Source organism: Tupaia chinensis, unplaced genomic scaffold (assembly GCF_000334495.1).
Source record: "Tupaia chinensis unplaced genomic scaffold, TupChi_1.0 Scaffold000704_1, whole genome shotgun sequence".
In the NCBI taxonomy this organism is placed as follows: domain Eukaryota; kingdom Metazoa; phylum Chordata; class Mammalia; order Scandentia; family Tupaiidae; genus Tupaia; species Tupaia belangeri.
In genome coordinates, this window is record NW_006160227.1 from 3,044,853 (window position 1) to 3,061,008 (window position 16,156).

General features: G+C 57.1%; 1 protein-coding gene across 3 annotated transcripts in view; it reads right to left on the reverse strand.

The window, feature by feature from the left end:
• Positions 1 to 6,824: 6,824 nt before the first annotated feature.
• Positions 6,825 to 16,156, reverse strand: part of SLC6A6 (solute carrier family 6 member 6) — a 95,485-nt gene continuing 86,153 nt past the window's right edge. For 2 of the 3 annotated variants that reach the window (XM_014592482.2, XM_014592483.2), the window contains exons 10-14: positions 14,625 to 14,762; positions 13,260 to 13,362; positions 12,850 to 12,950; positions 9,578 to 9,748; positions 7,000 to 7,140 (exon numbers count right to left, since the gene is read on the reverse strand). In XM_014592482.2, coding sequence (XP_014447968.1) covers positions 7,000 to 7,140; positions 9,578 to 9,748; positions 12,850 to 12,950; positions 13,260 to 13,362; positions 14,625 to 14,762 — 654 coding nt within the window. Of the gene's footprint in view, positions 7,141 to 9,577; positions 9,749 to 12,849; positions 12,951 to 13,259; positions 13,363 to 14,624; positions 14,763 to 16,156 lie in introns of all 3 variants that reach the window. The other variant, XM_006160681.3, reaches the window with a different exon arrangement.

Genomic DNA, 16,156 nt, shown 5'->3' on the forward strand with positions numbered 1-16,156 from the left:
TATCTAGCCCTCTGGAGACCTGAAAGAAGTCTCCAGCGGGACCAGCAGTTAGCGTAATGGCTATGTCGCTGGATTTCCACATAGTCGACTGCAGTTCGCGTCCCGGACCCGGTGGCTTAAAACTCATGCCGGGCGCGTGTGCGTGCGTGCCCAAGATCCCGAGAGGAGAATGGAGGATAAGGGATTGTGGCGTGGCCATCCCTCCTGGGGGGTGATTTCTCGCTTTCTGCCTCTCTGTTTCTCTCTGTCTGGCGAGCACATGCGCCCTATAGTGAAAACCTCTAAAAAAACAAAAAAAAGTCTCCAGCAAAAAACACAAAGGCCCAAGAGAGGAATGAGCTCAGCGGGGGAGGTGGGGAGCCTGGATTGCAGGTTCAAGGCCCCCATGAGGAATTGGGCAGGAATGTGGATTTTGTTCTGTGTGTAGGGGAGAACACAGAGGCAAGTGAGTGAGTGAGGGGTCTACTATCGGAGCCTTTTTATCCTGGGTGCAGAGAGCAGCCTGGGGGACCTGCTGCTGCCCTATCTCCAGGGGTCCTCCAGGGCAGTATGAGCCGGACCCCATGGGGAGACCACAGCCTGTGTGAACAAAGAGCTTGCTGTCAGCTGAACAGCTGGCGTTGGGCACTCTCGGGAGGGCCGTAAGCATGGGTGAGGTGGAGGGAAACATCACTACAGACACCACGCAGTTCTGTACAGCAGTGTTCGAGTACTCGCAAGAACTCGCCAGGCCCGCTCAGTGGGCTTCAGAGGTGGGCTCCACGACCATCCTGACGTTACAGATGAAAAATCCAGGCACCAAGAGATGAAATAACTGGCCTCTGGTCTCGTAGGCCGTAAGGGAGACAGCCAAGATTTGAACACAAGTTCGGGGGCCGGCAGATGGCTAGGTGCTCTGGACTTCCACACGGCTGACCGTGTTTCAAGTCCCAGACCTAGCAACTTTTTCTCTATCTCTATCTCTCACTCTGTCCCTCTCTCGTCAAATAAAAATAAATAGGCACGCTAGACTTCCACTTGGCCAACCATGGTTCGAATCCCAGACCTGGTGGCTTACTTTCTTACTGTCCCTCTTTCTCTCTCTCACTCTGTCCCTCTCTGGTTAAATAAAAATAAATAAATAAATAAATGAACACAAGTCTATAGGGGGGGATGGGTGAGAGGAGAGAGGTAGACAGAGGCCATCAGAAAGGCAGAGAGGCAGGGAACCAGCAGTTAGCGTAATGGCTATGTCGCTGGACTCCCACGTAGTCGACCGCGGTTCATGTCCCGGACCCGGTGGCTTATAACTCACGCCGGGCGCGTGTGCGTGTGTGCCCAAGATCCCGAGAGGAGAATGGAGGAGAAGGGATTGTGGACCTGGGACTCGAATCATGGTCGACTACATGGGAGTCCAGTGACTTAGCCATTATGCCATCAGCTGGTCCCAATAATAATAAAAAATTTAAACAAATAATTCAAAAAAAAAAAAAAAAAAAGAAAAGAAAAGACAGGCAGAGAGGCAGAGAACGGGGGCGGGCAGAGCTTTAATCTAACACTATGCATTAACAGGGAGTTAATAGAGAAAACCTCTCAAAAAAAAAAAAAAAAGAAAAGGCAGAGAGGCAGAAAACGGGGGCGGGCAGTGCTTTAATCTAACACTATGCATTAACAGTGAGTTACTGAGAGACTTCTTTTTGTCTGGGCACTAGAGGAAGGAACCAGAGGCTGCCCTCATGGACCTGCCCTGTGTCCCCAGAGAACTCACGGGTGCTAACACTGGCTGCACCCTCTCAAAAAAAAAAAAAAAAGAAAAGGCAGAGAGGCAGAAAACGGGGGCGGGCAGTGCTTTAATCTAACACTATGCATTAACAGTGAGTTACTGAGAGACTTCTTTTTGTCTGGGCACTAGAGGAAGGAACCAGAGGCTGCCCTCATGGACCTGCCCTGTGTCCCCAGAGAACTCACGGGTGCTAACACTGGCTGCACTCCGTGGTGTTGAGGGAGAAGGACGTGGGGGCGGGCAGCTAGGGCAGTGCCCCCCGCCCTGCACCCCTTTCTGTACTTCGGCAGGCAACTCCAGGCTGCAGAGAAAGCCGTGGCTGGCGTGCCACCTCGCAGCCCGGAAACCTTGATGGGGACAGTGGTTTATTCCAGACGGGGAAACTGAGGCTCAAGACATGGGCGCCAGGTCTCCCAGCTGCACAGGGGTGGGCAGGGGCCGGGCAGGTGTGCAGAACCAGCAGGGGCAGACTGGGAGCCCACGGACTGGGCATGAATCTAGATTCTTGTTACATGTCCTGGAGCGGACCACCTCCTGTCTGCTGGCTCATGGCCTATCTCCCCTCTCCACTCCCCACCCCTTGGAGAGACTTCATTATTTTTGGAGAGGTTTTTGCCATAGGGTGCGTGTGCTTGCCAGAAAGACAGAGAGAGACAGAGAGACAGAAAGCGAGAAATCACTCCCCAGGGGGGATGGCCATGCCGCAATCCCTTCTCCTCTCGGGATCTTGGGCACGCACACACACGCACCCGGCATGAGTTTAAGCTGTCGGGTCCGGGACTTGAACCGCAGTCAACTACATGGGAGTCCAGCGACATAGACATTACGCTAACTGCTGGTCCCCCCCTTTGAGAGACTTTTGTTAGAGGATGTGCGTGCTCCCCGAGAAGCAGAAAGCAAGAATCCCCCAACCCCGCCCCGAGGAGTGATGGCCACGCTGCAATCCCTTCTCCTCCATTCTCTGGGAGAGCGCGTGCACCCACACACACACACACACCCAGCATGAATTTCAAGCCACCAGGTCCAGGACTCGAACCGCAGTCAGCCATGTGGGAGGCCAGCGCCTTAACCACTATACCACCTGCTTGCCCCAGTGTATCCTTCATAACACCCCCGCCCCAGGAGGAACTCTCTGGGGTTGGTCTGTAAGCTCTGGACATTGTAGAGGGCTTCCAACGTTGGGGGGGTGGAAGGGACTGCTCGCCCAAACAGAGCCCACACGTGTTGGACTTTAAAAAGGAAATGTTTATTTTCATGTTATAAGGTGATTACAAACTCCTCTAAAAAAAGCAAAGATGAATTTAAAATATCGATATACATATTTATCTAAAAAGCAAAAGGGGGGGTACCCTGCAAAACACAGGGCTCCATCTCAGAAAACACGTATACGCGACGCTTGGGTACTGTAAGACTGAATTACACACCGCGGATCTTGTTCACATACAAATGCTCCTCCTCACAAGAGTTGCTTGTTGGTGGATTTTTTTTTTTCATTGCGTTTCTTACAAAAGTTTAAAATATCTTAAAAATATTTCGAAGTGTTAAAAAATGTCCTGATGAGCCAGACATACTTCCGGGATTCATGGGGGAGGGGTGGAGCCAACGTCTCAATTGGGAACCAAATATAAAACGAGATGCTCCATCCCTCGGGAGACACGTCTGAACACGCCTGTAGTGACACCCGAAGAGAACAATGACAAATAGCTCCCTGTTAAAACAAGATATATTCTGAGGGCCAGGCATAGGGCGGGGACGGGGTTACGATGAGGGGGTGCTGCCCACCTCCCTCTAAGTTTTGCTGTCTGGATCGCTGTCTTGCTTTGTCCTTTATCACTCAGTGGTTCTTGGGGGGACCCATGAGGTCAGCCCGAACCAGGGCCACCTGGGGCTGAGATTCACTGACCTGCAGCCACCCAGGGTCCTCTCCTGGCTCACCTCTGGGTCTCAGCTTGGGGCCTGGCTGTCTGGTGCATTTCCCCATCAAGAAGGGCCGAGAGGGGGAGAGTGTGGCTGGGCCTCACCTACTGTGTGGGGCCTTGTGTGGGGCCCTCTCCCCTGTGCTTCATTGTCACCTGGGGACATGCAGGGGCCTGAGGCCAGGCCAAAGGCCCAGAGGCAGAGGGGTGGGGTGGGGTCCCAGAAGGAAACCTGAGGCTACTTCTTGCTGCCTGGGAACTTCCCACAGAGCTGGGGCTAGGTTTGGAGCTGTGGGGCCTTCGTTCAAATCCTGCCTACAGTTCTGGCATGCCAAGGGGCTTCTCTGCACCCGGGATCTCAATTCCTAGCTCAGAAGCTGCGGGGAGGAAGAGGGTTCCGTGCAGGCCTGGGGGACCAGATGCCCGCCTTTCTACTGAGGCCAGAGCCGGCTGGTCCGTAGAGCCGCAGCCTGGGGTGTGATGGGTCCCGGGTGATGGTTGGGGGAGGGCTGCTACCCTCCGTGTCCCTGAAAGTGGGAGAGGACATTCCTTTTTCAAAAGGCTTATCCATGGTTGGGGGGTGAGGGGCGACCCTGGCATGTCCTCAGGCCTAACCCAGGTCCCCCTGGCCATGTCACACAGTCGGGACTGATTGGTGCTACAGTCCCCTCCCCGCACTGGGCCTTGGTTACCCACTCACTCAAAGGACACTGGATTTGGGGGCCTTTGCGGCCCTTCCCGCGCTGACCTTTGGGGAGCCCTGCCGTGGAGACTAGACGGCCCAGCTCAGTGAAGCGTGTCTCTGGGTGAGCCTCACCCTTGTCGCCCTCATCCCTTCTTCATGTTAGAAAAACGCTTCACACACCTCGTTTGCGTCCCTTCCAGATCTGGCCAACGGGGCCTCCCCAGGAGGCGGGGGGTGCAGAGGACTAAGCCCTTTCCCCAGGGACAGGGAAGTGTCGCAGGCTCCACGGCAAGGTCCCCTCGGTGCGCAGGTATGGGAAGCGGGCTCCACGGCATGCCGCACCCCTCCACCATGGGCGCAGCTGTGCGGGCTGGGGCCAGGCAGGAGGGGTCCACCGGAGACAGGTGCCTGGGGAGGTGGTGAGCGCTGGGGCGGCGTGGCTGACCTTCCCTCCAGGCAGGGCCTGGGGCCTTGGTCTGCGTGTGTCTTTGGTCTAGAATTTGGTCTGGGAATCTCCGGCGAGGAGGCCCTTCCTCAGGCCATGTGCACAATGTTGCAGTTTGCCTCTGAACCCGAAATCCGGTCACCTCGCCCACGGGACGGGCTGAGCCCCGGGGGCTGAGCTGTCCACTGAAATGACCTCCAATGCCCAGGGAGCCACTGTGCCCCAGCACCCTCGCCCCCACAGCACCTGTCCTTGATCATGGACAGTGGTCCGTTCACTAGCGTTCCGTAAGACAAAGAAAAACAGGTCGCCATGGCTACTCGGGTAAAGTGAAACAAGAAACAAGCGAAGCAAACGGTGAAATGATCGGACGCCACAGAGACCATAACTACACAGAAAAACAGGAACACGCGCGAATCCTTGCCGATGGTCTGGAATAGGATGGGGTGCTGTTTGGCAGAGGATAGAGCTTTGGAAACAGCGACATGGGCACATTGCCAGAGACCGGGTGTCAGCATCGCCCGTGGGAGGGGGTCTCCAGGATGCCCGGAGCCCCAGCTCTGCAAAAACCCCAGCAGACGTCACTCTCAGCCCTCGCGGCATCACCGCCTGCGTGCACCATCCTGCCCGGGTCTGCGCTCTGAACTCGGAAGGGACTGTTGAAATGGCACAGTTTAGGTCCAGATGGGGGCTGGGGTGGAGGTCTGTCTGTGTGCGGGGTTCCCAAGGCGTAGTACCTTCTCCTGGTTCAGAAAACGCTACTCTGTGCTGTTCGAGGTCAAGCCAGTTCTGGGGGGCCAGCCCCCTAGACGATCCCAACCTTGTGGAAAACTCTTGGAGCCCGCGGGTGAATGTCTGACCCCAGTCCCTGCAGGGATTCTGAAGTGAAAAGCTGGCTGTACCCTAGACCAGCATCCTTGCACCCAATGGGGGTGTGGGGCGATTGGAGAAACTCCTTCACTGACTCCGACAACCACCTTGCAGCCACCCCGGGGCCTCCTCGCCTCTGGGAGCCGAGCAGAGGTGAGGGTGGAGAGTGAGGAAAGAGAAGCACCCCTCCTGAGACCCGTCTCTCTGAGTGCTCCGGTCCCTGTCCTTTGGTCCATTCGCCTCCCTACCTTGTCCCCGTCCCCCTCACCAAACACATCGCCGGGGGAGTGGCCGGAACCACTGGACCCCATTCGAATGCCTCAGGCCTTTCCTGTGTGGGAATTTGAGCCCTGACACCCCAGACACCAGCTTCTGCGGGGCTGCCCCTGGCAGGACTGTGCCCACCCCCTGCCTCGTCCACCTGTCAAAGGCAGAGCAGTGAGCCCGGGGAGGGTTCTCAAAGCCAGCACTGTCCCCATTGGCCCTCTGGGATCCCAAACAATGACTCATTCTGACATTCCCCCCCTCGATCTAGAAATACAAGGTTGGGTTTTGCAGCAGGTGCAACGGTTTCTACCGTTCTTAGAACCAGACTTTAGTCGGTCCTCCGGTTTCAGGGAATGGTTCCGGATTTTGGCATTTCTTTTCCTGGCTAAGACAAGCTCAGTGTTCCCCAAGGCTCTCCTCTCTCCTGCCCCTCTGGGTCAAACAAACTAGTGGGGTCCTCTGCCCTGATCTCTCTTCCCACCTGAGCCAGGGTTCGGAAGGTACCACGCCTTTAAAACGAGTCTGCTGTCCCAGGACCACCGCACCCTGTGTTTCTCGGGCAGAATCTCTGCCCGCTACTCAAGCACCGAAGAATTGCTTTTGAAAATGAGATCTATTGCTGGCAAGATCGATTCAAGTGGTCAAAGTGTGTATGACAATCTCTAAGTGTCTATATATCGTTATATGTAAAAAAAAAAAAAATACAAAGAAAAATTGACCAAGTTCCCATAAAATACATCTAATTCCGTATGAAAGCTCTGCTTCTCGCCGGACCTCTGCCTGCGAGTGGTTTTTTTTTTTTTTTGTCCAAAATATACCGGGGGGGTTTTTTTTTTTTTTGTACAAAATATACCCAAATCAACACACACACACACACACACACACACACGACACATACACACACACACACACACACACATATGAACATTTTCTGTGACAATTAAAAAAAAAATACCCTAGTGCAAATATAAAGCTCTGTAAACCTGGCCCTATGAGAATCTAACGTTAGTAAATGGCAGGAAGCGGCCGCCGGCGCCCGCCCACGCGCGCGCGCTCACATCATGGTCTCCACGATGATGTGCGTGGGTTTCATGAGCGCGCCGTTCATGACCGCGCGGGAGCTGTAGGGTGTGGCCCCCTCGCGCTCCACGGCGCAGCGGTTGGGCTCCCTCGGGGTCAGCAGGTACTTGAGTCTCTGGGGAAGGAAGACAGGGGTGAGGAGCGGAGGTTGGGCCGCTGGTTCCCGGTCCCCGTAGCTATCCGCTTCCCTCCTGCACCTGCTAGCGCGCTGTTGGACCTCTGGCAAACTGCGCCCCGCTCTGGACCTCCCTTTGCTGTCCTTTTTCAGAAGCGAAAGAGCTAAGAGGGACCAGCAGGGGGCATAATGGTGACATCGCTGGACTCCCAGGTAGTTGACCACGGTTCGAGTCCTGGACCCGGTGGCTTAAAACTCAAGCCGGGAGCATGTATGTGCGTGCCCAAGATCCCGAGAGGAGAATGGAGAAGAAGGGATCTCTCTATCTGTCTCTCTCTGGCCAAAATGGAAGAATAATGATAACAAATAAAAAACAAACAAATCTTAAAAAAATAATAACAATAAGTAAAATTAAAGCAATAATTCTTAAAAAAAAAAAAAAAAAAAACCTTTGTCCATCTCCCTTGAAAAATGATGGGCTCTGGGGCCAGCAGTTAGCGTAATGGCTATGTTGCTGGACTCCCATGTAGTTGACCGTGGTTTGAGTCCCGGATCCAGTGGCTTAAACTCACACCGGGTGCGTGTGCGTGCGTGCCCAAGATCCCGAGAGGAGAATGGAGAAGGGATTGCGGCGTGGCCATCCCCCCCGGGGGGGTGGTGATTTCTCGCTTTCTGTCTCTCTTTTTGTCTCTTGTCTTTCTGGCAAGCAACATGCCCTAAGAAAAAAACCCCCCAAAAAAAAAAAAAAAAAAAAAAAAAAACAGGCTCTGGCAATGGCAGGCCCACATGCCCTGGTGGCGGCAACTGGCTGGCACTCGGGCCCTCGGTGCCCGCTGTGGACCTGGCCCGCCTTCCCCAGCCAGCTCTCGGCCCTCCCGGGTGACCTCCCTGTGGGTCTCCTGCCTGCTCCCCCTGCCTCGCTGTCTCTCTCTGGACACCGATCTGCCCAGTGCATGGTGGGACAAGAGCCCACCTCCAGCATGCAGCCACCTGGGTTCTGTCCCCATGGGTGCTCAGGCACAGCTGGACTCCCCGGGGACAGAGGTCCAGTCCGCCTGGCTCGGGGAGAAGCTCCTGAGGGACACTCGGGAAGACAGAGGGCAGCAAGGTGTCTTTAGGGGAGACCACTGTGGCTGAGTCAGGCTGGTGGCCGAGGACAGGGTGCCGGGGAGGGACAGAGGCCCCTTTCCTCCTCACTTCCCAACTTCACTGGGCTGGAGAAAACCCATCTTAAAATAAGGCTTCATGGAACGCTAAGTTAGTGACCTGCGGGGCATCCCAGACTGCCCACCCATGGCACTGACCAATCAGAACAGACCCCTAGAGACTCCCCTGCTGCGTCCCGAGGAACCCTTTCGTTTCCAGGTGGAAAGAACATTCTGGAAATCCCTCGGGAGGGCAGCTAGGTGGGCACGGGTGCACAGAGGATACTCAGGAGGGCACCGGAGAACTCAGGGCAGTCAGTACCCTCTGTCCTCTGTCCCCAGGCCCAGGGGTTCGGTGTTTTGTAAGTGACAGTCACTGAGCATGGGCGAATCCTGGGCTCTGCCTTGAGTCCCCTGACTGCGGGAGCCCCCGCCCACCACCGGCCACCACGGGGCAGACAGACCGGCTGCACGCCCCTCCCTGCCCACTTCCTCTGTCTCCCGCGACCTCCTGCCAGCACCACCTCCAGGCCACTCCCCTGCCCAGGAGGAAACAGGACTCGACCCAGGGGAGCCAGGGCCCCAGGACATCCTGGCTCCAGATTTTAAAAAGAGAATAACAATAAAAACAGCCCAGAACAAAACGGGGCAGTCTTGGAGCTGGCAGGAGCCCAAAGGTTTGGGGAGATTCGGAGAAAAGAGTTTCTTGGAAAGCTTGCTGGCCTGGCTCGGGGCCTCCAGCGGCACTGGAGGAATTTCCGAGAGGCAGCTGGGGGGTTGGCGGGGGCGCTTGGAGGGCGCTGGCGGCTGGGGCCCTCCGGGGAGGCCTGCAGATGGCCACAGCCCCAGACCAGAGGAGCGGGGCTGGCCTTGCCCTCCGTCTGGCTCTGGGACACGGCAGGCGTGCCGTGGCTCAGCCTGCTCTTTGGCTCCGGGCCTGCGGCGCCCAGCGCTCGACTTGGCATCCAAAGCCAGGCTCACCTTGCCGGCCTCGCTGCCACCCGTGCCCTGTACCGGGAGCCCACCCCACCCCACACTCTCTCCACTTGGCAGAATCCTCGTCCACCCACGGCCTGTGCCGACGTCCCCACAAAGCCTTCACCCCCGAGAACTGAGCTCCGTCCCCCTCCTTCCACATGCGCTCTCGCTCTGGCTCTCCCACCTGCAGACTCCACCTCTCCCTGGAGTAGGAGAGGGGCCTAGGGCTCAGAGAGGGCAAACAACTTGCCCAGGGTCTCACAGCACCCTGCCTCGGCCTCCCCGCCCCAGCCTGGCCCGAGCCGCCTGCTTACCACGAGGAACGGTCCCTCCGTCCGCCAGAGGCGGATGACAATGACCAAAGGGATACACAGCATAGAGGACAAGGCCAGGCTCCAGCCCAGCCCGATGGCCCAGGTGGGGTACACGTAGACTTTGTTGTAGGTCAGGGGCACATACTTGACAAGGGAGAAGATGAAACATCCCTGCGGAGAGAGCAGAAGGTCAGCCGGAGGGCCGGGCGTCGGAGCAGTGGGCCGCGGGCAGCAGGCAAGGCCGGGCGGGCCGCACCCAGGGCTGGCTCGGTGCCTCACCCCGTCTCCACCACCAGTCCAAACCTGCCCAAGTTGCTTCCCTGCTCCAAACCCTTCCACGGCTCCCCAGTGCCTCGGAACGAGGTCCAGGCGCCCGATGTGGCGGGTCATGCCAGCCAGGGGCTGCACCCCTACTCGCTCACCTACCCCTATGTCCACACTCGCCACGCTAAAAGGGTATGTGCACTCGCTGGAGAGAGAGAGAGAGAGAGAGCAGGAAAGTGAGGCATCACGGCCCTGCTCTGGGGGGGTGGCCACACTGCAATCCCTTCTCCTCTATTCTCCTCTCTGGATTTTGGGCCCCCACACATACCCAGCATGTTTTCTTCTTTTTTTAAATCTGATACCTTTTTTTTTCTTTAATATAATAACTTATTATTATTATTATTATTATTATTAATTGGACCAGAGAAAGAGAGGGAAAGTGAGAAAGCCAACCACCAGGTCCAGGACTTGAACCATGGTTGGCTGTGTGGGAGTCCAGCACCTTAACCGCCATACCATCTGTCAGCACCCCCCCCAGAGTGTTTTTCATGCTTCCAGGACCAGGACTCAAGCCGTGGAGTTGGCCATGTGGGACCCAGCCACCTCGACCTCTGTGTCCCAGCCAGCCTGCTACCCCGATTTCCCTCCAGCTCTTAGCCACTTGCCCCCGGGCCTCCGCACAGGCTGCCCCCTCTGCCCACCCCTCTTTTCCTCTCACCTTCTCATCCTAATGTAGCTCCCCTGCTTCCCTCGGCCAGGCTCTGCCCGGATGACTCCTTCTAGAAAGTGCCTGCTTAGAACGGCATCTGTCTTGTTCCCCTGGGGCCTTAACGCCTGCAAGCCCTGCGTTCCCCTCCCTCCTGCAGCCCACCTGCCCATCCCAGCCTCAGGGTGCAGGGTGGGATGCCAGCCCGGCCTCCAGGACAGGGTGAGGGCCTGGGCCTCCCTGTTCAGGGCCCCCGGCCTCCCTGAGAGGGGACTGGGGCTGTCCGGTGTCCCCCTGCTGCCTCCAGTTAGAACCACAGCATGTCCGGGACGGCCCTCCAGTGTCCCCACCACGAGACAAGGACCTCACCCTTCCCTGTGTGAGGGGTACGGCAGGAAGACAAGTCTGCATATGACACCTGATGGCCCAGCCCCAGCCTGGTGCTGTGGGCCCCAGTCAACTACAGTGCTCGGGCCACATGGTCAACACAGGTTTGAATCCCTGGGTCTGCCCGAAAACATGACGCGTGTGTACGCCCCCAAGATCCTGAGGGGCTGGAGGGCTGGGGATGGGGAAGCGTAGTGTGAGGAGACCCTTCTGAGGGTGCGCTCTGCACCTCTGACTGGGGCGTGATCTGCCATGAATAAAGCCCAGTAGGCTCAGGGATGGCACGGGAGGCTTGAGGCTGCCTTAAACAGGAGCCCACTGCGAGCGTGTCCTGCAGGTGGGCGGGGCTGAGGCTTAGATGGGTGGAGCCCCAGGGACAGGGCTGACAAGGGGCTCTGTCCCCACCTGGTCCCCAATCTGCCCAGGTCACAGCCCTCATCCTCCCACTGGAAAGGAGAGACGAGGACGTGGAGAGTTGCGGGGGTGACCTATTCTTGGGGGGAGTATGCACCGGGGCAGAGAGGCCGTGGTGACGTTAAATAAGAACAGCAATTGCTGGCGTTGTCAGAGGCCGTGAGCCCCCTGCAGAGGCTCCCCCTTTTGCAAGCTGGGGAGTGGAGGCCAGTGTCTGTGCATACGCCGCTCCCCAGGGAGTGAGGCGGTCGCTCTAGCCCTAACTCCGAAGGTCGCAGTTGGTCTCAAACACCAATGGCGACAGCGTTGACCTCGGACAGCTGCCATTGCCACAGTCTCAGCGGGGCCTCGGAGCGGAGTGTGTGGGGGGACTTCCAGGCTGATGCTAAGATGGCGGGCGGGAGGGCTCTCCTGGTCCTGGTGGCCATGGAGCTTCCTGTCTCTGGGAGAGCCCAGAGCACCCCTCTGCGGGGACCCCCGTGTCAGCCCCGACTCCACCCCACCATGGAAACAGCACAGCCCAGTGGCTACGCCTCCTCCCCTTGGTGCCCGAAGGTCCCTCCACTTCACGGCTGGCCCGGACTGAGCGTGCACCCTGAAAAGCTGGAGGAAGGATATGCTCCCCGTCGTGGGCCCCCCAGATGCCCCACGTGTCCCCGATACACCCTTTACTGTCACAGTGCCTCCCCTCTGCAAGGCTCGATTCCCTGCCAACGCAGTTTGCTTATTCTGGGAAGCTCTTACTCATCCTTCAAAACTCAACTCCAGGGGCCACACTGCGTGGTAGTTAAGGCACTAGACTCCCACACAGCTGACCGTGGTTCGAGTCCCAGACCTGGTGGCTTGAAAATCACGCTGGGGGGTGGGTGGGAATCAGTAGATGGCGTAATGGTTATGTCGCTAGACTCTCACACTGTGGACCACAGTTCGAGTCCTGGACGTAGCGGCTTAAAACTCACACCAGGCATGTGTGCGTGCATGCCCAAAATCCAGAGAGGAGAATGGAGGAGAAGGGATTGCAGTGTGGCTAACCCCCGGGGGGGGTGATTTCTCACTTTCTGTCTGTCTGTCTCTCTGGCAAGTGCACATGCCCTATAGCCAAAAATCTCCTAAAAAAAGAGAAAGAAAAAAAAATCACACTGCTCGTGTGTGCACGCGTGCGTGAACAAAATCCCAGGAGGAGAAGGGATTGTGGCGTGACCATCCCCCTTGAGGGGTGATTTCTCACTTTCCCTCTCACCGTCTCTGTGTCCCCGATGACACATGCGCCCTATAATAAAACTCTCTCTTCAAAAAAACAAAAACAAAAACAAGCAAAACCCCAGAAACTCAACTCCAAGCCACCTTCTGTAGCAGCTTCCCCACTCCACACGGGCAGGGCTGAAGCTGGGGGCGTTACAAGCCCACACCCAGCAGACCCGAAGGAAAGACGACTTCGTGGGTGACAATGTCAAGCCCCAGAAAGGAATGCTCCCCCAAGCCGAGACAGGAGGCGACTCACAACGCAGAGGACAGGGGTGACCACAGCCCAGCTGTACTTCATCCAGGGCCCAGGCCGGTAGCCAATCATGTCCTCGATACCGTCATAAAGGTTATCACCGCCTGTGGGGACAGAGATGGACGTGTGGTCTCTGGAGGGGGGGCAGCCGGGCATCCTGTACTTTCCTGGGAAGCTGGGGGGAGGGGAAGGGGAGGGGAATGGAATCCCAAATCCTAGCACGGCCAATCTAAGGCCTCAAGGAGGTGGAAGTGGGTCACAGACACAGTCCTGGCCAAATCGCACACTCACAATTTGCGCCACGAGTGGTTACGGCGTCACGGTAAAAAAAAAAGGGAAGGGGCAGCCCTTCTGGTCACTGAATTCCCCTGGGAAGAGAAGCGTGAGGGAGGAGAGCCCAAACCCATACTCACCATATATCCAGGCAATAACAAAACATTCAAAGAATGCAACCCACAGAAGGCATACACCGCTAGCTGCATAGTAGTCAAAGAGTTGAAACACATACATGCCACCCTGGAAAGAGAAGACCACAGAGGAGGCGGCTTTGGGACTCGGTCTCTAATTCCTTCCTATACAAAGAGCGCTGGCAGATCAATAGCAAATGCAAATCCCAAGACAAAAGCACAGGGCCCCGATGACCAGATCTATGAATGCAGAGACGCTCAGATTCACACCTGACAATGTTAAAAATACACGTGGGGACCAGCAGTTGGCGTAATGGCTATGTCGCTGGACTCCCATGTAGTCGACTGTGGTTCGAGTCCCGGACCCGGTAGCTTAATTTACGCCGGGTGCGTGTGCGTGCATGCCCAAGATCCCAAGAGGAGAATGGAGGAGAAGGGATTGTGGTGGGGCCATCCCCCCTGGGGGGCGATTTCTCGCTTTCTGTCTCCCTGTCTCTCTGTCTCTGTCTGTCTGGAGAGGTTTTTGCTCGCCCTATAGCAAAAACCTCTCAAAAAAAAAATACACACACGGAGAAAAATTAGGAATACGGCGTTGTGCTGAGGCCTGCTTCCAAAGGACGTGTGGCTGGTAGGAGAGTCCCCATTTGTGGCATGAGGACCTGGGCTCTGACTTCAGGGAGTTTCTTATGGACACGTCCAGAAAGACTTTTCACTTCCGGGGCGGGAAGTGATGAAGCCAAGTCCTGAATCAGGTGGGAGGCAACGGCTGAATGGGACCTGGAGAATCGGGGAGGCGTGCAGGAGACGCTCGCTCTGGGTGACACCGGCCCTCCGTTCTCCTCTGGGCACGATCGCCGTCCCCGCCTCTGGCTGACCACTTGTCACACACGCCTTGGACATTCCTTTTCCTGTTCGGCCCTACCCTCCTCACAACCCCCGCCGCCCTCAGCAGAGTTCCTCTAGCGACCAGAGGCCCGCTGTCCCTCGGCTGCGGCCCTGTGACCACCGATCTCCCAAGGCAGTGCCTTGCTAGGCGCGGCTGCCCTGGTGTCACGGGAGGCGCGGTGACCCCGCCAATATCTCTCCTCCGCTCAGGGGTCTGAGAAGGGCCACTGTACAGTCGTGGGGGGACACTGCTGTCACTGAAATGGATCTCGGCGGAAGGGCCCCGTCCCCAGGCCACAGGAAGGAAGGACAGGCTGGTCCGTGCCCCCTGCTGGGTCCTGAGCCTCGTCTGCCCCCAGTGGAGGCCTGAGGGGTCTGAACAGGGCAGGCTGGGTGAGTGGGCTGGGGACAAGCCCACCGGGTCTCCTGGCCCGGCTGCTCCCTCTACGGCGGCCCTCGCGCCCCCGGGGTGAGGGAGTCACCTACCTCCGTCACCATCGTCAGCCCCAGCAGGTAGCTGATGCTGCACACGACGGCGATGAAGATTTCCCGACGATAACCCTTCCTTAGGAAGGATGGGTAAAGGTCAACCAAGGACGTGATCTGTCCTTCGACTTCAACAAACTGAGGAGGAAAGGAAACAGGGCCATTCAGAGGGGGGCACCCGCTCGCAGGCAGCGCTGGGGCGTGCAGGGTGTGGGGAGGGACGAGCCAGCCTCGGGTGCAGGCTCGCCCTGCGGGGTCAAGTCCAGCGGGTCAGCCCACTCCCCACCTCTGCTTAGAGTCTGGCTTGCTGCTCCCCGGGGGCCAGGCCACAGTGTGGGGGTCCTCACAGCTCCCATCTCTGCCAGGGCCCCTCCGGCGGCCGGCACCCCTTCCATCACCATCCAAACCCTGGCCCCAGGAAGCCAGCGCTGACCCTGCGTCCTGGCCTGTTTGGCGTCTGTGTTGCCCTGACAACCTTGCCTGCCGGTCCCACTGTCCCCTGCGGGCAGGGGTGAGGCACAGTCTGATCTGAGCCTTGACTGCCGAGCCCACCACACACACACAGCTGTCCTGCAAATTCCAGAGGGATGGACAGACCTCATGCTGGGCTGCCCAGGGCAACTGGGCCTCAGTTTCCCCACCAATGGAAGAGCTCAAATTCATACATTCCCCCCCGCCCCCTTAGGACAGGTGTGCTCACTGAGAGACAGAGACAGAGACAGGGAGTGAGAAACCACCCCGTCTTGAGATTTTGGACATGCACACACACATGCCTGGCGGGTTTTTCTAGCCATCGGGTCCAAGACTTGAACTGTGAAATCAGCCATGTAGGATCCAGCACTTGAACCACCACGCCACGTGCCAGCCCCACACACAATTTTTTTTAACCCTTCGGGATCAAGGGTTCCAGAGAGAACTTTGCAAGCATGCGTGCGTGCTCACATGCCCACATAAGTAAACCACAAGCGCCCTGGGCTCCGGAAACGGAACCTGGAAACGTTCTAGGCTGATCCCCGGTCGGCCTAAATCTTTCCACCCTGGCCTAGCAATTTATCCATATCGTTACACAAAGTGCTGTCACATTTTTTGGGAGGGGAGAGGTTTTTGCTACAGGGCGCGTGCACTCGCCAGACAGAGAGAGACAGAGAGACAGAAAGCGAGAAATCAGCCCCCAGGGGAGATGGCCACGCCACAATCCCTTCTCCGCTATTCTCGTCTCAGGATCTTGGGCATGCACGCACACGCGCCCGGTATGAGCTTAAGCCACCGGGTCCGGGACTCGAACTGCAGTCAAATACATGGGAGTCCAGCGACATAGCCATTATGTCAATTGCTGGTCCTGCTGTCACATTTTTAAACGGCAGCAGAAACCTCCACTCTGCGGACACATACCATCATTGATCTAACCAATGCCCAACAGATGCTTTCCAGATATGTGTGGTTACTGCCACGGGCAAAGGCTTCCTCACCAGCTGGTTTTTTTTCTTTTTTTTTTAAAGTATATTTTTTCCATAAGCAGGAGAGAGAGAGAG